The 23,992-nt window shown below is 39.9% G+C and overlaps 1 protein-coding gene across 35 annotated transcripts in view; it reads left to right on the top strand.

Annotated features, from left to right (window-relative positions):
- The window catches only part of NEB (nebulin), a 194,429-nt gene that overhangs the window by 45,598 nt on the left and 124,839 nt on the right, over nt 1-23,992 (top strand). For all 35 annotated transcript variants that reach the window (XM_075933364.1, XM_075933387.1, XM_075933388.1 and 32 more), the window contains 16 exons: nt 1,467-1,673; nt 4,032-4,136; nt 5,020-5,127; nt 5,765-6,076; nt 6,238-6,444; nt 7,077-7,181; nt 8,088-8,195; nt 9,078-9,389; nt 9,937-10,140; nt 10,718-10,822; nt 11,992-12,099; nt 12,889-13,200; nt 14,500-14,703; nt 16,567-16,671; nt 16,777-16,884; nt 18,852-19,163. In XM_075933364.1, the coding sequence (XP_075789479.1) occupies nt 1,467-1,673; nt 4,032-4,136; nt 5,020-5,127; nt 5,765-6,076; nt 6,238-6,444; nt 7,077-7,181; nt 8,088-8,195; nt 9,078-9,389; nt 9,937-10,140; nt 10,718-10,822; nt 11,992-12,099; nt 12,889-13,200; nt 14,500-14,703; nt 16,567-16,671; nt 16,777-16,884; nt 18,852-19,163 (2,922 nt within the window). The remainder of the gene's footprint in view (nt 1-1,466; nt 1,674-4,031; nt 4,137-5,019; nt 5,128-5,764; nt 6,077-6,237; nt 6,445-7,076; nt 7,182-8,087; nt 8,196-9,077; nt 9,390-9,936; nt 10,141-10,717; nt 10,823-11,991; nt 12,100-12,888; nt 13,201-14,499; nt 14,704-16,566; nt 16,672-16,776; nt 16,885-18,851; nt 19,164-23,992) is intronic.

Below are 23,992 nucleotides of genomic sequence, written 5' to 3'. Positions count from 1 at the left end.
CATTTATAGCTTACAATGTCCATTTGACTCAAGGGCTGTGTCTAGACTGGCATGATTTTCCGGAAATGCTTTTAACGGAAAAGTTTTCCGTTAAAAGCATATTCGGAACAGAGCATCTAGATTGGCACAGATGCTTTTCCGCAAAAGCACTTTTTGCGGAAAAGCGTCCGTGCTAATCTAGACGCGCTTTTCCGCAAAAAAGCCCTGATCGCCATTTTTGCGATCGGGGCTTTTTTGTGGAAAACAAATCTGAGCTGTCTACACTGCCCCTTTTGCCTGAATGGGAGCAGAATAGTATTTCCACAAAAAGCACTGATTTCTTACAGTAGGAAGTCAGTGCCTTTGCAGAAATTCAAGCGGCCAGTATAGACAGCTGGCAAGTTTTTCCAGAAAAGCGACTGATTTTCTGGAAAAACTGGCTAGTCTAGACACAGCCAAGGAGTAATACTTGTGTACAGCCCTCAGCAAGGAAAGCTTCATTAACAGAATCCTCATACATTTTCTAAGAAATTGTCCCTTCAGAATTTGGAAAATCAAAGTTGGGCCCTGTTGTACCTCAGAGGGGTGTTTCCAATGCACGGTGCTACTAGATGGTTACACCTGAGGTGATGGAGCTTAGACACTGTTTCTCAAGGCTTTGACTAAAGTCACAATCTCATGCCACCTGCAGCCCTATTTGGGTATGCTGTAGCATCACAGAAGTAATTGGGATTGGAATTGCATGTGCAACATGTAGAAACATAGGCCCACAATAGGTTTGGGTGAACTATGGCTTGAAATTGGGTTGGGATATTAGAATGAATGAGAAGCCCCAATCATGGAATCAGAAAGAATGAAACCATGAAGAAAATTAGTTGCTGTGTTTAAACATCTGTTTTCTTCAAAATATCAGTTATCTTATTCAAGGATTGGGCTAAAGCAAAAGAAATAAAACATGGTTACGTGCAGTAAATAATTGGCTATATAAGAAAGTCCTTCATCTGACCTCAGCTAAGATCTAATATTTGGCAATGACATCACTTATTAAAAGGGTATTTTAAAAGTAAATTCTTAAGAGTGCAATGCTAATACCTGTCTGGCCAAGTTAGAGCTGACCAGTATGGATCCGAACATTCTTGTCTTTAGCCCATTTGTATATTGCTTATAATAAATATTTTGTATATTGCTTTTTATTTAGGGTGTTTAGTCAAATTTAGAGCAATTGCATAAATTGTTTGGATTTAATAAAGGAATTTGTGATTAAATTAGTTTTGTGGAAATACCCTTTGTAGATTATAATAATTCCAACAGAATGCAAGGGTAGGCCTTATTAAAATATACTGGATGTATACATTGGATACAAAAAAATTGTTCTATTCTGTCCATTTAAATGTGCATATGTTCAAAAACTCAAACACTAAACATACTAAATAAATAGGAGGGAACCCAGAATTTTTAATGTCTGATTTGTTTCCTTTTCCTTACAGAATCAATACAAAGCAGACTATGATGAATTCATGAAGGGTATGGGATGGATGCCAGTAGGCTCTCTGGAAGCTGAGAAGAATAAGAAAGCTATGGACATTATAAGTGAGAAGAAATACCGCCAACACCCAGACAAACTGAAGTATTCTAGTCTGATGGACTCTATGAGCATGGTTCTAGCTACAAATAATGCTAAAATCATGGACAAAGTAAGAAAATATTTGTTATAATTCAGTTATGCAAAAAGTGATAAAAGACAAGTTGGATATCATGTGAGCAAGTTTTTCTGAAATGATCAGTTTTCCAGGGGTGGTAGTAACTGAAATTTCATACAGGGATTCTTGTATTGCATCCTCCCCTGGGGGGCAGGACGGGGGAGGGAGAATCTCAGAGCAGCAGGTTGTGGGGGTTGTGATATGAGAGTACCTGTAAGAAATGTGAGTATGGCTTGGAATGTGGGGTGTGTCTCAGGACAGGGGGCTAGAAGGTGTGGGGCGGGGATGCAGGAGCCAGGACGAAGGCTGTGTGTGTAAGGTGGAGTTTATGGGAGGAACTTGGTCAGTCCCGGTTGGTGACCCTGCCTCATGCTACTCCTGGTCCTGGCCACATGGGAACTGTGGAGTCAATGCCTATAGGTACAGGAAGGGAATCAACGGTGTGGGGGGTGCTGCTGCACCCCTGGGCTTTTGTCCTAGTGCTTGGGGTCCCAGTGGCTGGCCCCATCTCTGGAGGGTTGGGGGGAAGGACAGTGGTTAGGGTGCTGGATCAGAGCCTCACCCCCAGCTGACCACTTTTTTACCAGTGTGCTACACCTGGGTACACTGGCTTACTTTCACTTCTGGTTTTGGTTACAAATGAATATGCTGGATTTTCATTAACTTTATTCCCATAGGCCTGAATGCAGCCAAGGAGAAAACTGGCCACAATAGAAATTCAGAGGGGAGCAGTACTGAGGATTCCTTTTTGTTAGCAAACTATGCCCACCTCAAGGCTGAAGGGTCAAATTTTCAAGTGCTAAAGTGCCTTACAAGCCCAAGTCCTAGTTCCAAAAGTACCTTACTCAGGAATAAGGGATCTTTCGGAAAAGGCTTTATTTTCCGAAAGATTCGCGTCTAGACTGGCACTTTTTTCCAGCAAAACTCCGAGCCGGGAAAAAGCGACAGCCATGTTTATGCAAATGAAGCACACGGGGGGGGGGGGAGAATTTAAATCCCCGCTTCATTTGCAATTGTGATGTGTCTAATTTGCATCCCTTTTACGGAAAACGGATGCAGTCTAGACATAGCCTAAGTGAGAAGAGGATCAGATATATTTGGGGCATGTCAGCAAACTTTGTCTGCTCCCATTAAATAGGACAGTTTGTAGTGTTAATAAACCTCAGACTCAAATCTTCCATGTTTTGCTTTATCCTGCAGAAAGTAATTAGACATTATACTCTAGCTGCGTTTTCAAAATTATTAAAAAGAAGTAACAGTTTAACTTAAAGGCCTAGTTCTGTCCTGGGATTCATACTCTGAATTGTGCATGCATTCTGGGAACCTATTAGGTCCTTTTAAAGGAAATGACTTTGATAAAGAAACTAAACATAGCATGTTGTTGCTGAGATTGTAATGCTGACTGTGATGGACCCCACCATGCTTTATGAAATGGGCTTATAGACACAAATATACGTAACTCAAACATGCTTGGGACAAATTGTTGCATGTAGCCTATCAATCTTCGTCATAATCTACTGGATCTGTTTGTCTCATTTTGGTGCATGTGTCATTCTTGTGTGTGAAATTAGACATACGGAATATGGAATGCTTTATGGTTTTAAATGTGCAAAGGAAAGCCATCAAGGATGTTTCCAATGCTGGGATGTCTCAATGTCTGGGGAATCCTATGTAAATAGCCTTTTGTCCTTAAGTCTTAGCAGTGGTTGGTCTTAGGAAGTCACAAGACCTCCCCAACTGGTAGTGACTGGCCAGGTAACTTCCCAGGAAAAAAGGGGGAATCTTTAAAACAATAGGAAACTAGCAGGTCTTGGTATTTGGGCTGGCTGGACACACCTGAGTGAAGGAACCAAAGACCCCAGAGTGAGGAACAGCCCTGGTTTGAAGGCTTAGATAGAAAAGAAACAGTTTTAGAGTGAGTTTGTAATGAGTTTGTACTGAGGTTTCAGTGTAGAATTAGCTAAGTGTTTTTTGTTACTTTGGGTTTGTAATCTACTTTGCTCTGCCTGTACTTACTTATTACCACTTAAATCCTACTGTTTGTACTTAACAAAATCACTTTCATTTTCTATCAAGCCCAGTATAAAAAATTGTTGCCTGGCGGGCAACCGGTGTGTACCTTCCCCCTTTTTTTGTTAAAGGGGGCTTACCTAAATTATTCGTTTGGGGTTCTGATCCCATTTGGGGACTGGTAACCTGGGAAACTAGGCCCTAAATGCAGGGTGGTGAGGAGTCTCAGAGAGCAGGATGGTGAGTGGCAGTTGCTCTGTCAGCACCCTGGAAATCACCCCCAAGGAGTCTTCCGTGAGTACACTACATTGCACTGACATCTTTTTTTATTCACCCATGCAGCACCTGTATACTCAAGCATGGGAAGCAGACAAGACAAAAGTTCACATCATGCCTGATATTCCAGAGGTTGCTTTGGCAAAAGCAAATGCTTTTAACATAAGTGATGTAAGTATGGCTACTAAAACCGATTAATGGGCACTATCTAGGAGTTATATTAGAAGTAATTAAAATGATTGTACAATAGAACCTCACTGATCCTCTCTTCACTAATCCATAGTCATTTACACTCAGCAAAGCTTTTCTAATAGAAGCTTCAATGAGTTATCACAGTGAAGGCAAAATATGCTACAGAATATATACTGGTACATTGTGAAATATTAACATAAATAATTAAAATAGGACTTGTAATTGTTAAAATAATAATTGGATATCCTTGATTCTTATTGTGTTTTGTCCTACTAGTTTTTAAAACTTAGTGCTTAATCCACAACAGTGTCTATTTTTCATGCAAATTAGTGAGCCTATACTGTTCATAATGGGCAACTCTGTGGACCCATTTTAATCTCTGACATCTAAATTACTCTGCCAAAATCTGCACATGTAAAATGAGGAATGGCATGTGTAGACACCAAGTTACAGTGCTATATCCATCTGGAGTCCTACTTCATTATTGGGGCTCTTAGGCAGTATGGTAATATTAATCAGTCAATGTGCAAAAGAGTGAACATTTGTATTGTATTGAAAAGGGTGGCCTCTTTCTTATGGATACAATTTACACCTTCTGAATTTTTCATCAATATTTTTGTACTTGCAGAAACAAATCAGAGTCTTTGCTTTTATGGCTATCTAGCTGCAGGTGCAAATCAGATCCTCAAAGATGCAAACAGTCTGATTTGCACTTATGATTGATTTTGTAATATTGCCCCTTTGTGTGCCTGAATGCTTTTAAGATACATCTATGAAGACAGAGCAATGTATGATCATTATATATTTTATATGCATTAGTTCATTTTCAAAATGGAATATTCTATTTTTTTTCAATTCACAGAAAATGTACAAGCATTCCTTGGAAGAGTTGAAAAGGAAAGGCTATGACCTCCGAGCTGATGCCATATCCATTAAAGCTGCTAAAGCTTCCAGAGATATTGCTAGTGATGTGAGTTTTTGAGCGGGAACTCTCTATTGCCAAATATTCTGAAGTATTCATTTATTGACTTGATTCTATTTTGGATGCTGATTTTTCTGAATTCTTTTTATTGGTTACATTGTTTGGAAATGTGTTTAATAAATATAACTTATACGAGGTGTAAATTGGCTCACGGTGATTAAAGAGCAATTGTTTCATTAGGGAGATTGGGAGATACATCAGAAGGAGTCATTCAAGCATGGATCTCCTTCAGAAAACCAATTTTACCTGTGATAGTACACATCATTTGTCAAAGTGATTTTGCTGTGGCTCTATTTAAAGGAGAAGTATAAAAAAGCTGCACACTTTTTATATTAGATGTGTATGTGTTACTCCTTAGTCACTGAACATTGGAGTTCAGACATTAGTCTCATCAATATTTGTATGGAACAAAGGGCACTTTGTAATGAAGTAGGTTTGCTGCTAAAACTATAATGGTAGGGCCTAATTACTCAGCTTCTACTCAGTCTCTGGTTAAGTGACATTTGCACTGAAGTTGGGGGTCAATTCTGCAAAGAAAACCTGTACAGGGTTTCACTGCATAAGCTGGGCTAGAAGCACAGAACCCTAGGTGCCTTTAAGGACTTTTTTTCTGTTTTCTTTACAGTACAAATACAAATTGGGTTATGAAATGGATAAGGGTAAACTTGTAGGCTTCCGCAACCTCCAGGATGATCCCAAGCTAGTTCATTATATGCAAGTGGCTAAGATGCAGTCTGACCGTGAGTACAGGAAAGCCTATGAGACCAGCAAGACCAGCTATCATACACCTGCTGATACATTTAGTATCATGGCAGCGAAGGAAGCACAAGGTAATATAACCAACACGAACTATAAACAGCTGATCCACAAATATATGCTCCTACCAGATGCAGTTAATATGGAACTGGCCAGAAACATGAATTGGATTCAAAGCAATGTAAGCTACTATTTTTTTTTCTACTTAGTGCTTATGGCTATTGCCTATGCCATTTTTTCAGTTGTATATGAAGTTGGTTTTGTTTTTTGTTTTTTGAAATATCAGAATTTTTTAGTTGCTGAAGTTTGTAAAGTATGACTTTCCTGTTTTGTGTTTTAAAGAACAAGTACAAAGAGGATTACAATGAATGGTACAAAGGACTTGGATGGAGCCCTGCTGGTTCTCTGGAGGTGGAGAAATCTAAGAAAGCCACAGAAATTGCAAGTGACAGGAATTACCGCCAGCACCCAAGCCTTTTCCCCTTCACAAAACAGAGTGACTCCATGGACATGGTGCTAGCAAAACACAATGCAGACGTGATGAATCATGTGAGTGGATGCAGTCAAAATTGCGTGTGTAAATGACCACTGTGCAATTAATATCACTTTCTTTCTCCGACATTGCTTACAATATGGGCTTCCTTGGCAAATTTGCTTTACCAAGTTAATTAATTTCTTTTTAAGGTGTGAGAGAACAAGTCATTTGCAGATTACTTTTACGAGATCCAAGCACCCAATTACTGGCTGAACTGTTTCTTCATCCATTTTTTTCAGGGTTAGATCCATGCCATTGTTACTTGGATGGCGTGTTATTTTCACTGGCAAGATATAAATCTTAATTTTTAATTGTGGAGTTTTGGAGGGAAACATTAAGCTTCCATAACAAGTCTAGTCAGTATGGGCCACAATATTATGCCCTCTTTATTAAGGAGAAACACTGGCTTTAAACAAACGACAGTGGAGCGAGCAGGTGGATAGTCATTGCTAGAAATGTTGACTAAGGGCCTGATGCATTGACCTTAGTGGGAGCAAGATGAGGTCCTAATTAACTTAAATCATAGATTCAGTTAGTACAAATAATTACATCAGCAACTCTCTCTTAGCCCATAGATAAAGTACACACAGACATCTACAATTCATATTAGCATGTCTGGTACTCTTTTTTTTCTTCCCTTCTATAGCATGTGTACACTCAAGCTTGGGAGAAGGATAAACTTCAGATTCATGTGATGCCAGATACACCAGATATTCTACAGGCCAAACAGAACAAAGCAAATTACAGTCAGGTACAGAGTTTGTAAAATACTTTAGAATTAATACATTAAAAAATGAATTATATGCTCCTCATTGAAAGATGTGCTGTTATTTAAGAGCAAATATTTGTTATGAACTTGAGGGAAATGAAAAATAGATGGGATGTGGACTCCTACGTCACTTCAGAACTTCTGAAAATTTAATCCTAAGCCTTTTACTAAATTAGCTCTATTCAGCAAGGTGAACTCAGAAAAGAAGTCTTAGTGCATTCTTTATACCTCCCATAGAGATATACTGGATCTTTCATGGCCTCAGTCAAGTAGATTACAATTTGTTATAAAACTCCAAAACCACTATGTGTAGGTTTCTCAACCCATCCTCATGGACCCACTAGTTCTGTGATATCCTGTCTCTTTAAATGTTTGGATGCTCCTCTGTGAAAACCTGACCTGAAATCCTTGCCCAAGTGTCTATTGTCGGTTTAGCCACAGCTCTGCATTAGAACATGAATACCACATTGCCCCAGAGGAAGTATCAGTAACTAAGGTAAAACAATGCTACTGAAAGTTCCTCAGCACACAGAGGGACAGCCTACAGGGGTACAGTGTATGCACTCCTGCATATCTGGCTAGCTTACTCTTAGGGGAAGGGGAATGAACAAAGAGCAGCCTGTTCCCTGGATGGGACTCCTTGTGCTTTACGCTTTGCATCTATGAAGGGAGTGAGCCACAACTTGCCCTTCAATTTTCACATGCACTTTTCCCAGGCAAAACTTTAGCCCGAGTAAGGGCTGAGGTAAAATGGAGAGTAGTTTTCAGGACTTGGATGCAATGCTTATACAATGGGTCAGCATACTGAAATAGATGTACTGTATTTGTATTGTTTTTACAAAGATTCAGGGAGAGTGTTGGGTAAAACTATTATGTTTTCAATTTTAGAAATTGTACAAACTCGGATGGGAAGAAATGTTAAAGAAAGGCTACGACCTCACATCTGAAGCCATTTCAGTGAAAGCGGCCAAAGCTTCGAGAGACATTGCAAGTGATGTAAGTAATGTTTTTTATTTGATCTGTGATGTAATTTATGCCTTTAGCCACAGTCTAATAAACCTCATTGGGTCAGGTCCGTCCCCGTGCTACGACGATATGCTGGAAGCAATAGGGAGTGAAGAGCTTTTCTTCTCTGTGTTACCAGTGGGACAGATGAGCGAGTAGGAGAGTGATTGCTCCCACATCAGTGCACCATGACCCCAAGGTTGCTGTCTGCCCGCTGTGAGACATATCTAGTCCCCCCAAACCCCAGGAGCAGCCTGTTCTAGCTGGGGCTACCTACTCTATGAATTTTGACCCACTAACTCACCTCTCCCCTGGAATAAATCTACTGCTCAGGTATAGAATAGGTCTCATGACAGACACAGGTCCAGTGCAGCTCCACATCCCAACCTCAGTGCAGTGCTTGTACAGAGGGACAGGTGTTGGCTCATTTTTAGGGAAATGTTTTGTATAGTCAGTCCCCTACATTTTCGAGTGCTGACTTTTAGCCCTTGGGACGTTGGCTTGTGTCTCCGCTGGGAGTACCAAGCAAGCCGTCTCTCCAGAATGTAGCTATTAATTCGTGCAGTGGAGAAAACCATTCTGAGCACAGCGTGCTCTTCCCGTGGAGTCCAAAGGCTCAATTCCATGGCAGCAGAGGCATTTGTAGTACACTAACATCAAGCAAAGTTATGCATGTGCCTCAAAGGAGTATAAGGCCCCTAAGTGTGAAACCATAATGATCTGCTCAGCTTCTAGTATCTAAGAGAGCAAGAAGTTCGTGTTTGCTTGTGACGCTAACTGCCAGCACACACGGCATGCTGGTGAATGTATCTGATAAGCTGTTATTTCCTCATTCTTTCCCTAATATGAGGACCACAATTTTTATGATTTTAGTACAAGTATAAAGAAGGTTACCGCAAGCAGCAGGGACATCACATTGGATACCGCAGCATACAGGATGATCCCAAACTTGTGTTGTCTATGAATGTTGCCAAGATGCAGAGTGAGAGGGAGTACAAGAAAGATTTTGAGAAGTGGAAGACCAAATTTAACATGCCCGTGGATATGTTGGGCTTCCTACTGGCTAAGAAATGCCAGTCGTTGGTTAGTGATGTAGACTACAGACGGATTCTGCACCAGTGGACTAGTTTGCCGGACCAGACTAGCATCATTCAAGCTAAGAAAGTATATGAACTGCAGAGTGATGTAAGTTTTCTTTTTACTTGATATGTTTCTTCTATATTTGTAAAAGAGATGGTCATTATTGAAGGAAGTCTGGTGTCCCTGTAGAGCAGAAATGACATTTCCTCTTGTAGTCCTGATCATACCTGAATAAGCTCTGTTAATTGTCGGTTAATCGTGTAACACAGGGCAGTGAGGCCAGGGCTGCTGACGGGGGCAACTGCCCAAAGACCTGGTGATTCAAAAGAGTCCAGGGCTCCTGGTCACCGCTACTGTGATAGTGGTGGTGGCGGCTGGAGCCCCAGTCCCTTTAAATTACCCCTGGAGCCCCATGTAGTGCTGTATAGAGTCCCAGGAGGTGCGTTCTGGACAGTGTTGAGAGCTTGGGGAGGGGACAGTGAAATCCAGCAGCTCAGAAGGCCCCTTCTGCCTGAGGCCCTGCCTCTTCTAGAAGCACAGAGCTGCCCCCGCCCACACCTTGCCCCGGGGCCTGGTGAGTCTGTCTGCTCCCCTGAATGATGCAGACAAGACAATGATCTTTCCTGATTTTTTTGGTTCTCTAACATTTCAGAATCTATATAAGTCAGATCTTCAATGGTTGAAAGGCCTGGGGTGGATCCCATTTGGCTCTTTGGAGGCTGAAAAGAACAAGAAAGCTTCAGAAATCCTGAGTGAGAAGAAATACCGCCAGCCACCAGACACTGTGAAATTCACAAGTATCCCTGATGCCATGGACATAGTTCTGGCAAAGTCTAATGCCAAAAATAGGAGCGATGTAAGTTTCTGAAGGCTGAACAGCTAACTGGACAGATAAATGAACTTGTAATTTATGTCAGCCTCTGAATTATATTCATTTTAACATTATATGAGTCATCGGTGACTAATCTGTCTTTAAAAAAGTAATTTTCCAATCGTCGGTGATAGCTATCTATTTAGCAAAATGTCATCTTGCTGTGATTTTTTTACCCTTTTGGCATCTTGAGTTCAGCTGTGAAGAAGTACCAAGTGTGACTCAGGAGATTATCGTGGCTGCCCTACAGAATATATTCAGTGTTAAGCATAAATAATATCTTTATCCATGCTTAATCTTAGTCATGCTGTATATGAGAGTTAATTTGACTATTGTAATGATGACTTTTTGGCCTTCTACATGTAATTTTTTGCATACCCCTTGTATTTAAGTGGAATTCTGGTTCATTAATATATTATTTTCTTTAAACATCCATCCAGTGCTATTTCTATAGCCTACATTTCAGACTTGCATAACCTGATAAAAGGTGAAACTGAATGAAATCTGCTATTTATATGAAGATTCTATTAGACATGCTATTTTTGTTTGTTTTTCATTCTAGAGACTTTACAGAGAAGCTTGGGACAAGGACAAAACTCAAATTCATGTCATGGCTGACACTCCTGAAATCATTTTGGCTAAAGCAAACTCAATCAATATGAGTGATGTAAGTCTGACTCAACACTACCTTGGATATTCCCTGAGTTTATGATTTGAAAAGCCATTTCATGAAAATGCAATCTTGCAATAAGGCCATCAGAATGTATTCTGGAACTCTTGAATTCTTACAACCTTTAACATACCCATTGTCTTTTTCTGGTAAACTTATTATTGTGGAAGGAGTCAATATGGTGGTTATTAGATTGTAAGAAAAATACCAACAATGCATGCTGCATGAGATACTTAGATGTGCCTATATCATCCTTATTGCTCAAATCAACACCTTAGATATCTCTCCAATAAAATGTTTAATTGTGGCGACTTGAATATTTAGAATTATAGAGTATCATTTTTATCAAATTCTGCTTTATCATGGAACATACAAAAGAGATGCCAAAAAGATTTATTGCTAGTATTCAAGAGAAAAGGGATAGGGACACATGGAAGTCAGAAAATATATATTGTTGGCCTTAACAGAAGTCCATGTCGTTTTGGTCTAGAGCAAAAGGATTGCAACCAAACATTTTTATTTACCTCTTGCCAGTCAAAAATTTCTTCTGGAGGAAAATATTCTATAGCAAGTATAGCATATGAGATTTTTGATGAATTTCTAACACCAAAAAGCCATCTCAGAAAACTAAAAAAAAAAAGCTTTTTAATTTAAAAACATGATAGCTTGGCAAACATCATTTGATAAATCCACCCTTTTTTCTGCACAGAGTAAAAAATAGAAATTTGTTTCTTGAACTATGGTAGAAAATACTCTCTCCAAACATAAAATGCAGGACTATGTAGCACTTTAAAGACTAACAAGATGGTTTATTAGATGATGAGCTTTCGTGGGCCAGACCCACTTCCTCAGATCAAATAGTGGAAGAAAATAGTCACAACCATATATACCAAAGGATACAATTAAAAAAAATGAACACATATGAAAAGGACAAATCACATTTCAGAACAGAAGGTGGATGCGGGGGGAGAGGTGGGAAGGAAGGTGAATGCCTGTGAGTTAATGATATTAGAGGTGGGGAAGGGTAGATGTCTGTGAGTTAATAGTGTTAGAGGTGATAATTAGGGAAGCTATCTTTGTAATGGGTAAGATAGCTGGAGTCTTTGTATTGTAATGCTTTTTTACAAAGAGTGCTTGCATTCATTAGTGTAAACTTGTTTCAACAGAAACTCTATAAGTTAGGATATGAAGAACTGAAGAAGAAAGGCTATGATTTTCCTCCTGATGCCATACCACTCAAGTTAGCAAAAGCATCCAGAGACATTTCGAGCGAAGTAAGAGTCTTACTAAAATAACAGAAAGTGTGGTTGAGTATTATTGGGCTGAATTGGTGCTGATAGAAAATAATTGGAGTCTTTCTTTTGGCTTCAGTGAGATGGGTCTCTTTCTTTTTTTCTTGCTTTCTCACTTTTTTAAAAACATACAGTGGATGCTTCAATGTCGTTCTATGCATTCTGACAATGCATTCATACAGTATTTATTATTTTTGGTCTGCCACTATTGATTTCATATAAACCCAGTTTATTACTGAAATTTTGTGGATGACATTGACATTCTATTTCTTTTAAAAGTTGATACAATCCTTCAGTGATTTAGACTGTCCTATAGAGTTGCATGTAATTATTTGAAGAAGAGTGTTTCTCTCACTGAAATAGTTTGAATTCAGATTTAATATTTCATATCAAACCTGGAATCAACAGTTAAGTGGCCTATTAGTTGCCAGGCATATCCTGGATGCCACAAAGCCATATGTGAATAGTTCCAATTTACCCAGTGAGGTCCACTAAATCTGGTGGAATTGGACACCTAAATTTGGACAATACGCATAAGGAAGGCTTTGCAAGAACAGTGAACCCCATACTGTGAAATTATAAGGATTATTGCATCCACCACAATGGAATTAAAAGTGCTCAGCTATTTATAGGAATCAATTATCTCCTCACAGGGTTGTGATGTTAGTATGTTACAATAACAAAGGAATTTCACCAAATAGTTTTAAAAACATTTCTTTCCTGGGTTAAATTTAAAAAAGCAACAATTATTATTTTCTTTTTTTCCAATAGTACAAATACAAAGAAGGGTATCGCAAGCAGCTTGGCCACCATGTGGGAGCCCGCAACATCCAGGATGATCCCAAGATGGTGTGGTCTATGCATGTGGCCAAGATCCAGAGTGACCGTGAGTACAAGAAAGATTTTGAGAAATGGAAGACCAAGTATAATACCCCTGTGGACATGCTGGGAATCGTACTGGCCAAGAAGTGTCAGGAGCAAGTCAGCGACATTGATTATAGACATCCTCTGCACAAGTGGACATGTCTGCCAGACCAGAGTGATGTTGTACATGCCAGGAAAACATACGATCTTCAGAGTGATGTAAGTCCCATTTTTACCAGCTTTATGAAAACTGAAGCATTCTATAAAATATATTTTTGCTCCAGTTTAAGACACTATTTTTTTGTCCTGAAAGACCTTTATATACTGAATTAGTGGGTGTTTTCAGAACAGTGACAATATAAGTGAATTCTCTTCCACGGGTAGTACGCTCACAATAAGTAGCAAGGCAATCTTCTTTTTGTATCCTTACTAATTTTGCGCTCTACTCGTGAGTAATTTGGAGTTAAGTTGATTGCAGTGGATTTTAACTCCCCATAGAGCACAGTCAGGGCAAGATAATCAATTATTTCAAGTTAGTAAATGACTGCTATTTTGACTGTGTAAGTGATACATCAAGAGCTCAAGGAGCTGGGAAGTCCATCCCGAACTGTGACATTTGGCAGAGGAAGAGATTGCTGTAATTCCTGAAATGCATCTTGAGTATCTAAGATATCTCTATTATAGTGGTAGATGAATCTCCACTCGCATAGAAACAGAATTTGCAGCAGTCAGAGTTAGATTTCTGTGGATTAAGTAGTGTAGGCAGATCCTCCCTTAGTTTCAGAGACTATAAGGGTATAGCTACGTTGCGATGTAAGCCCAGGGTTGTGCAATTTGAGTTAGCAGATCCATGGTTTGTTGACTCAGAGACTGAGAATTTATGATAGCTTGTATTCCAGGGTTAGGAATTATTGAACCCGGAGTGCCACCCTCATACTCCAGCCATTATTCTGCATTGTGCAGGCCCAAGTCCAGCAGCTCATATCCAAGACTTCCGAGTACCCTCAAAAATGTGCCCTTCAACTCTGTTTGTAGTTCATTGTGGGAAAATTGACAGTCCTCCAAAGTCGACTGTCCTGAGAACACAAAAGTTGGCCCATGGGATTGTGGGACACTTTTGGTGGATTCTTAGAGCACAAGTCCAATAGGGCTACATCTACACTGAAAAGCAGTAGAGAATGAGCTCTGGGTCCAGGCTTGACTCAGGCTCGGACCCTCCTGCTGTTCCAGGACGTAAAGCTAAGTCCTGGCTTAGCAAAATGTATGTGTAGATCAGATTGGCTCAGGGTGGATGATTGAGCGTGAGTTTGAACTTTGGGTTTTACATTGCAAAGTAGCTCTTTCTTCAGAGTTGAATTAGCCTTGTCACAGTGTTGCATGATGGTAACCTCTGTCATCTATGGTATTGATTAAACAGTGAGAATCTCTTTAATTAGTGCTGCTTTGCACCAGAGGAAAAAAACATTCACATTGTCTAAATAAAATAATGAACTGTCTTGCCTTCCTCTATAATTTCAGCTTATGTATAAATCAGATCTGCAGTGGATGAAAGGCATTGGCTGGTCCCCAAGTGGTTCTCTGGATAATGAGAAGAATAAGAGAGCAACCCACATCCTGAGTGACCACACCTATCGGCAACACCCAGGCACTATCAAATTTAGTAGCCTGCTTGATTCTATGCCAATGGTTCTGGCAAAGCACAATACTGGAATTATGAACCCTGTGAGTTTTCTATTTATTTGCAACTAGAATTAAAATGGTATAATTTTCCTAGATGCTTAAGTGTTTGTTTTTAAAGGAAAATAAATTAGCATTACAATATAATAGCCTTTTAATTGACTCTCAGGGATTTATTTCCTTTATAACTGAGTGCTTTTTCATGTATTTTCAGTTTCTAGCACATAGTTAAAGTATATTATTTAAAATATATGTATTAATTTCCTATATTTAAGATCTGAAACACGAAAAAGTGGTTTAATAAGAGATTATTTTTATATGTTATTTTCCATCATTACAAAACAATGCAAAAAAACCTGACCTATATATTTGTTTTCAAGGAAGGTGCAGTTGTATACACATTCATCGTAACTGTGCAGAAAATTGGCCACTGATAACTAGCTGAAATAGTCATATAAATGTCAGCGGAACTGTTACTTGGAAAGTTTTAAGATTCAAATTAATCTTCGCTAAATTTGCATTTATTTATCTTCACAAAATGTAGTATCCATACCCTTACTTCCAGTCTCTCTGATATAATGATGGAGTTTAAATTGAATTGCCATGTAAAAAAGACTTGGTCATATTCTCAAAATATCTAATAGGTTATTTTTCAGCAAATTATTAAGTCTGATATAATTTATCATGACCTTTTGTTGTCAAAGATAATGGAAAAATGAATTTGGCTAAGTGAAATGCTTAAGTAACAGGTATGCCTCAGTGCACTGCTCTGGTAAGAGTAGGCTGAGTTGCTCTTCTGCATGAGGCAGGGTGTTTCCAGCCTGGCTCTAGGGCTCTTCTGCAGGCTGCCATGCTAAGCAGCGGGCAAGGGCAAGGGGCTGGGGTGAGGGCATGCCCCCAGACTGATATGGGACTTCCCCAGCATGGAGCCCTCCTCCTAGAGCACCATTTATGGAGGACAGGAAGGGGGGGCTGAAACCAGCCTCTCCCTCCCAGTATCTACTGATGCAGAGTGTTGCTTGCTGTTCCTTTCTGTCACAAGGAGTGAGAAGAAAGCTCACAGTGTCTCTGCATTCCTCTCCCCACCAGCTGGTGCGGGGAGGGAGCAAAGCAGTGAGTGACCCACACTGTGTTCTTTCCTTTCCTTTCCTTTCCTTTCCTTTCCTTTCCTTTCCTTTCCTTTCCTTTCCTTTCCTGACAGTGACAGAAGAGGAACAGGCAGCATTGGTAGGAATTGGATGCGGGGCTTTAGCTCCCACCCTCCCTAAAGGGTACTTTTGCCTCCCATCCCATTCCTCTAGCCCCTGCCTTGATTCCTGCACCCTCCATACCCTAACCCTCTACCCTGAGCCCCTCCTTTCACCCTCCAACCCTGATTCCTGTACTCCCCATGCTGATTTAGGCATTCCCAGCATACCTGAACAATCCCCACATACCCCAACTCCCTGCCTTGAGCCCCCTGCATTCCACTCCACCCTAAATTTCTTACAGGTACTGTCATATCTCACAGCCAGTTCCCTGCTCTGAGCCCCCCTTAGAGGGGCAATACAATACCTGTAAGACATGTAAGTTACTTTCACCTCTGTTTAATAGATTAATCACTCTGGGTGAAATCCTGGCCCATTAAAGTGAATGGTAAAATTCGCATTTGACTGAAGTAGAGCTAGGAATATGTAATGCAAAAATCGTACTAAAATCACTGAGCAGACTTGTAGAATGGTCTCCAGATCAGTGCAAAAGAAGAGAACTTCTGTTCTTTAAGTTTCAATAATGGTTGTTTCTGACTCTATGAAACTCTGAGGATTCCTGATGTTGGTCATGCTTATTCAGTCAAAATACTGTCTTACCATATTATTGACTGAGGTCTTCATGATTACAAACATATTATATTTGTTATTTGCTTTTCAGCGCTCATATACAGAAGCTTGGAACAAAGATAAAACTAGTATCCACATTATGCCAGATACCCCTGCTATTTTACTGGCCCAGCAGAACAAATGGAATTACAGTGACGTAAGTGGTGCCTTGTTTAAAATTAAAAGGCAGCTTGTAAGACAATTTAGATGGAAAGGAAATGCTTTATTTCTGACATGCAATACATTTTTGTTATGATTTTAGAAACTGTACCGACTTGCAATGGAAGAGGAAAAGAAGAAAGGCTATGATCTACGAGTAGATGCCATTCCAATCAGGGCAGCTAAAGCTTCCCGAGACATTGCAAGTGAGGTAAGTAACCGTGGACCTTTCTCCTTAGATTTCAATAAATCTCAACATTGTTGTGAATAGTTAAAGTCCTAATCTGCCAACATAATCATGTGTCAAGCAACATAATTTTCATAATAATATATGGGAGTGTAACTGGAATAAAATCTTCCTTACTGTTTCTGTAGATCTGTGCTTTCTTTAGCCATTACAAGGTTCCATTGCCTGTACCTGTTGCCTATTTGAAGTTGATAGTTTGAGGGGTGTGGCAAATTAACTCCTCTTGTCCTGTTTTCATTCTAACTCTTATTTAATAATATTTGCTAGTCCATATTTTTAGCAGAAGTAATCCTTTTGTTGCGGTGTAACCTACAAGTACTGCCAGTCAGACCGTTCCTAGTCACGAATACACTTCTGTGAAACTAGTTTTTGGAAAAAAGTGTGTTTCGTTTTCTTAAAGATTAGATTTCATGCAAAAGGATTAACCGACTTGGATTGGATTGTAGGCTAAATGCTAGTTGAGAAATTGACATGTACGTAACCATGTTCAGTGGCTTATCCACAGTCATAGAAAGAACATTTTCCCTTCTGGTAGACTGTCAAGCCAAACTATTATTGTAATACATTGAAAGTCTATATACTATTTTGATACTTAGTAATTGAATTTAGTACTAGTTTAAAATGTTTTTTAATACATTCACTAGGCATACTTGTTTTTGTCTGTTTTTATTTTCATGTTTCTGTAAAATTACCAGTAAAGCAGTTTGAGCATGTCTACACTTCAGGGCAAAAGTTGAATTAAAATACACAGCTTCAGATATGTCAATTGTGTAGCTGAAGTTGAAATAGCTTAACTCGTCATTTGGCGCTGTCTACAGAGCAGGAAGTTGAAGGAAGACTGCTCTTCCTTCTACTTCCCTTAATCCTCGTGAAATGAGGGTTACAGGAGTTGGAGTAAGTCATCCTCCATTTCGACATTATTTTGAAATAACAGCTTGCTGTGTAGACACGCACTATGTTATTTCAAAATAATGTCAGTTATTCTGAAATAATGCTGCTGTGTAGATGTACCCTTTGGCTATGTCTACATTGGCACCCCTTTCCGGAGAAGGGATGTTAATGAGACCAATCGGAATTGCAAATGCCGCGGGGGATTTAAATATCTCCCGTGGCATTTGCATGAACATGGCTGCTGCTTTTTTCTGGCTTGGGGTTTTGCCGGAGAAAAGCGCCAGTCTAGACGGGATCTTGCGGAAAATAAGCCCTTTTCCGGAAGATCCCTTATTCCTATTCCAGAAAAGGGCTTATTTTCCGCAAGATCCCGTCTAGACTGGCGCTTTTCTCCGGCAAAACCCCGAGCCGGAAAAAAGCGGAAGCCATATTCATGCAAATGCCGCGGGTGATATTTAAATCCCCCGTGGCATTTGCAATTCCGACTGATCTCATTAGCATCCCTTTTCTGGAAAGGGGTGCCAATGTAGACACATCCTTTGTGTTTAAGAACATAGAACAATGGAACTGGAAGGAACCTTGAGAGGCCTGGTCCCCTGAAGTCATGGCAGGACCAAACATCATAACAAGGCTGAGGCTGTTATCTGAGAGAGTAACTGATGGGCACTTCATAAGATGGAAACTGAATTCTGACACTAAAGGATCCAGGCCAGTGAATTAGAAAGAACTTAGCTACAATGTCTTAGGCATAGGAAGCTGTCATTCCACTCCAAATAGTCCACACCTAGTCCCAAAGACACTGTGTTATTTATCCATTTAAGGACCTCTTGTGGTTTTAAGTGCAGGAAACCTACGAGTGCTTTAGCACTCAGATTCCATGCTCAATGAACACAACACTTCTTTATGTGGAAGCCTCCACACTAGCACATAATGTCCCCCAGGGAATTGCTATAGGATTATTCGATGTTTTAATAATACCCTTCCTGAATCTTATTGAAATTTGTTTGTTTATTTGTGTTTTTTTCCCCTTTGGCCTACAGTACAAATACAAAGCAGGGTATCGCAAGCAGCTTGGCCACCATGTGGGAGCCCGCAACATCCAGGATGATCCCAAGATGGTGTGGTCTATGCATGTGGCCAAAATCCAGAGTGACCGTGAGTACAAGAAAGATTTTGAGAAATGGAAGACCAAGTATAATACCCCAGTGGATATGCTGGGAATCGTGCTGGCCAAGAAATGTCAGGAGCAAGTCAGTGACATTGATTATAGACATCCTCTGCACAAGTGGACGTGTCTTCCAGACCAGAGTGATGTTGTACATGCCAGGAAAACATATGATCTTCAGAGTGATGTAAGTCCCATTTTATTACCAGCTTTGTGAAAACAGAGGTGTTCTATTGAATCTATTTTTTGCTGCAATATCAAAACACGTATTTATGGACTGCATTTCTTAACCTTTTTATCTTGCAAGAACGTTACTGCTTCATACTAGATTGGTGGGTTGTCACAGTTTCAGATAAATTGCATGTATATTCTTTCTCTATGGTCCATCAGACTTCTGATCTTCTACCTGAGCCTCCCTGCCTATGCTGTGACATTAAGCAAGTGACAGATACCACTAGTTTGATTGTTACCCCTGTGCATGATATATCTCATTTGAAAGTCCATTGTGTGTACTTTAAGATGAGGTATGATGTGGAGCTGTCAAGTGTTGCCATTACCATAGAAACTGGAATAAATTGTGACACCCTCAATATGTTAAAATAGCCTTTCTGAAATATTTGCCTTTGTTTATGCTAGTTTGAATCTGTGTATTATTTCAAGACACAATTGGATTTCTCTGTGACTTCAGAACATTACAATAATCAGCCAAAGGATGGAGAACATCTATTTATAAATGTGTACAGGTATATTGTAGTTGTTCTGGTGGCATTTCTTCTCAAAATCATTATCATCATCTTTTTCATCATTATAATCTGTGTTATGAATATGTACGTCACTATGGTCTTCGTGGCCCTGACATGCACACAGCTTTGTGTAGGGCAGATTATTGTGATTGCCAACACAGTTGATTGTGCAGTGACCCCTATTGGCATGTGAACAGATAAGGTCTTGTAAAAGCACAGGTGCAACTGGGCCTTTGCGCCATAAGGGAAGGAGTTGATCATCCATATTTTTTCATCTATGATGCAGTGGTGATCCAAATCTTTTACATGCTTTTCAAAACTATCCTTCCAACGTGGGAGTTTGTTCAGTGACTTTTCCTTTTCGATGGTTAGATTAAGGCATGAACAATTCATGTTTCTGTAGGTATCCTTTTCTTTTTCATGTTGGTCATACAGAACAGCAATTAACTTCCTGATTGCAGAAATTATGGCTTGTCCAACATTTTCTCCCAATTCGGCAATAACAATGAAGCAGTAACTCTCTTACAAAATATCTTTCTCAGTGGTCTAATTACTATGTTTCCTTTTACACCAAAAGACCCAAAAGCCATATTGGTTTCTACTTTTGGAAGTATTTCTTAACAACAAAGCACGAAAAGCCATTTTTGTGCACTCCAACCTCTTTACTATAGGTGACTTCTGTTCCATAGCCTGAAGAATGTGTGTAATTTTGCATGCCAGACTTCAGCTTTTGTTACCTGCAAAATTTCACTCTGCATACCACTCTACATATCATCCTTCCAAACACCATCTGAGCATGCAGATTTGCATATATGCTTGAGTGCTTTACTTTTTGGGTGGGTGTTTGGGCCTCAGGAATGTGTGCAAAAACATTCTGTTTTTCTTCTTGGACTGACCATAACTGGTAACAAGACTCCACCAAAAGATGAGAGAAACACAGAATCATAGAATTACCAGACTGGAAGGCACTGTGAGAGGTCATCTGTCTAGTTCTATTCACTCCAGGCCAGGGAGGCGGAGGGAGACTGTGTGCTGTCCTTCCCTCCCCCTGGCTAAATCATCACCACTCTGATTGGTTGATGATTGTGTTGCAGGTGGGGGCAGCCAGGTTCTTCGAGTGGTCTAAGGATGATCCAAAGGCTTGCTGGGTCAGATCCAGCTCACGGACTGCATCTTGCCTACTATGTTCTATAACCTCCCTGGTCCATTTATTCCAGTGCTTAACCACCCTGACAGGAAGTTTTTCTTAGTGTCTAACCTAAACTGCTCTTACTGCCATATAAACCCATTGCTTCTTGTCCTATTCTCAGATGTTACAGAAAATAATTTTTCTTCCTTCTCTTTGTAACAACCTTTTATGTACATGAAAACTCTTACCATAACACCTCTATCTTCTCTTTTCCACACTAAAAAAATACTTTTTTCACATTTCCCTTATTGGTCATTGTTTTTTGATCACTTTATTGGATTTTCTCCAGTGTGTCCACATCTTGGTCAACTGGAGAAACAAGATCTTTGATCAGCTCAGGAGGTTTCATGTATATTAATGTATTAGAACTCAGCTGTTTCTTGGGCTTGTGAGATATTTATTCCCCCCACCAAAAGGCAGGTGGTGGAAATTCTCACAGACAGTGCTACAGGCATGTTTTACCTGAAACAAGACTGTACCAGGAGGCTTCCTTCTTTGGAATCTGTATTCCTCACAGTGTTTCCCTGAAAGCCTTTCACCTTTACCATTTATTGAAGAAATACTTCCCCACTCAAAACCAATACAGATCTTTTAATACATTATTCTTTGCTAGCTTTTACCTATGAGCACTATATTGAGGTGTTTAAATCGGTCAGTAAAAATGTTGTCTTAGTCAGGTTGCAGTGTGACACTCTCTTATTTTGTAATAGATATGTAGCCGTGTTAGTCTGGTCTAGCTGAAACAAAAAACAGGACTATGTAGCACTTTAAAGACTAACAAGATGGTTTATTAGGTGATGAGCTTTCATGGGCCAGACCCACTTCCTCAGATCAAATTGTGGAAGAAAATTGGCACGACCATATATACCAAAGAACCATATGTACCAAAAAAATGAACACATATGATTTGTCCTTTTCATATGTGTTCATTTGTTTAATTGTATCCTTTGGTATATATGGTTGTGACAATTTTCTTCCACAATTTGATCTGAGGAAGTGGGTCTGGCCCACAAACACTCATCACCTAATAAACCATCTTGTTAGATACATAGTCCTGTTTTTTGTTTCTCTTATTTTGGTTACTGTTGTTTTACTATGCCTACAAGTTTACAACACCACTTGCAAGCTCCACCTCATCATATGCTTTCAAATGACGTATGATGTGGTTGCATTTAGGCTGGCTATTTTGCCACATGCTTATATGCTCAACAAGACAGATTGCTTGAAAGGGCCGAATCCTGTGCTTTGTTTTCTCTTCATGCTCTATGACCAGTGTTTTCCCTGCAGTTATAAATCACCATATAGCTCCTTTTAAGCAAGATTTTTTTTCTATAAAGTGGTAGCATTATTGTCACAGCTGGATTGTGGGCAGCTAGACCTAGTGAGATGGGAGTCAGCTGTGTCAGCATACCAGGAGTCCAGTTGCAGAAGACACTGGAGGTCAAAATGAAAATCAGATGCCAGAAATTATATGTGGTCAGGATACCAAGATATCAAGCATGGCAAACAGGAAACACATGGCACCCACTCCAGAAAGGGTGCAGCCCAGTTGTTCAGACAGATTCCTTTCTTGCTGCTGATTTAAGTAGGACAGCAGGCCAGTCAGCTGATTCAGGACTCTGCCAATTGGGTTGCAGGGGTGGATCCTTGAATGAGGTTGAGTTTTGTGGTTTCCAGGCAGATAAGGAAGCATCAATAGCTCAAGATGGAGGGTTGGGGAATGGCTGTTCCTATAAACCGTGTAGATTCAGGTCCAAGGCTTGTGGGCTATGAAAATTACAAAGAAAACATACTAAACCAAGAAAGAATGTAGATGCATGCTAAATAGCTTGTCACAGGTCATCCACTAAATCCCACCCCCACCGCCCCTGTCTCTGGTAGGTGCCAGTCCTTCAAAACTGCAAATGGTTTTTTCCCCAGGGGTTACATATTAATCTACACTTAACAACCAGAACCCATGCTGGGCAGTTCAGCTGTTCCTTTGTATGTCTTGGACCTTTGATCTCTAGTCTCTAGGGCAGGCAATGAATGGATCAGTACTCTCTCCTCAGAACGCAACTTCAGACAAGACTTTATTCATAACCAAAATTAGAAAATTTACATTATGCTTTTTTTTCAAATCATGGTATGTCCAACCTTGAATACTGCATACAGATGTGGTTGCCTCATCTTGAAAAAGATATATTGGCATTTGAAAAGGTTCAGAGAAGGGTAACAAAAATGATTAGGGGTTTGGAACGGGTCCCTTTTGAAGAGAGATTAAAAAGACTAGGACTTTTCAGCTTAGAAAAGAGGAGACGGGGGATATGACAGAGGTCTATAAAATCATGGCTGGTGAAAAAAGTGAATAAGGAAAAGTTGTTCTAGGGGCCACCAACTGAAATTAATAGGTAGCAGGTTTAAAACAAACAAAAGGAAGTTTTTCTTCATGCAGTGCATAGTCAACCTGTGGAACTCCTTGCCAGAGGATGTTGTGAAGACTAGGACTTTAACAGGGTTATAAAAAGAGCTAGATAAATTCATGGAGGGTAGATCAATCAATGGGTGTTAGCCAGGATGGGTAGGAATGGTGTCCCTAGCCTCTGTCTGGAAATGGATGACAAGACAGTGATCACATGAGGATTGCCTGTTGTGTTCCCTCCCTCTGGGGCATCTGGTATTGGCCACTGTCAGCAGACAAGATGCTTGAATAGATGGATCTTTGGTCTGACCCAGTATGGCTGTTCTTATGTTCTTAAGTTGGAAAATCTCTCCCCAGCAAAACTACTTAACACCTATTGACCCTAAAGTCACTGCTTGTAAGGTGCATTTTCAATATAGTGCTTTGAATTTCTAGGTCTGACTTTCCTTTCGTCTCCCCTGTAGAGAGGGTACATATAATACCAGCCCACATTAAGGGCTACATTAAATACAAAAAGGTCTTCAAAGGTGATTGTAGGAAATTGCCATATCTGTCATGTGGGTATTACAGAACAATGACAATGGAAGTGATGCCTTAATTACCTCACAATTAGCAACAGGCAGCCTTCTGTTTGCATCCTTACTAAGTAGGGATCTTTTCTGGTGCACTTTGGAGTTAAGTTT

This window comes from Pelodiscus sinensis, chromosome 7 (assembly GCF_049634645.1).
Source record: "Pelodiscus sinensis isolate JC-2024 chromosome 7, ASM4963464v1, whole genome shotgun sequence".
NCBI lineage: Eukaryota > Metazoa > Chordata > Testudines > Trionychidae > Pelodiscus > Pelodiscus sinensis.
The sequence above is the reverse complement of the archived record's forward strand: the minus strand, read 5'-3'. Positions and strand labels throughout refer to the sequence as shown.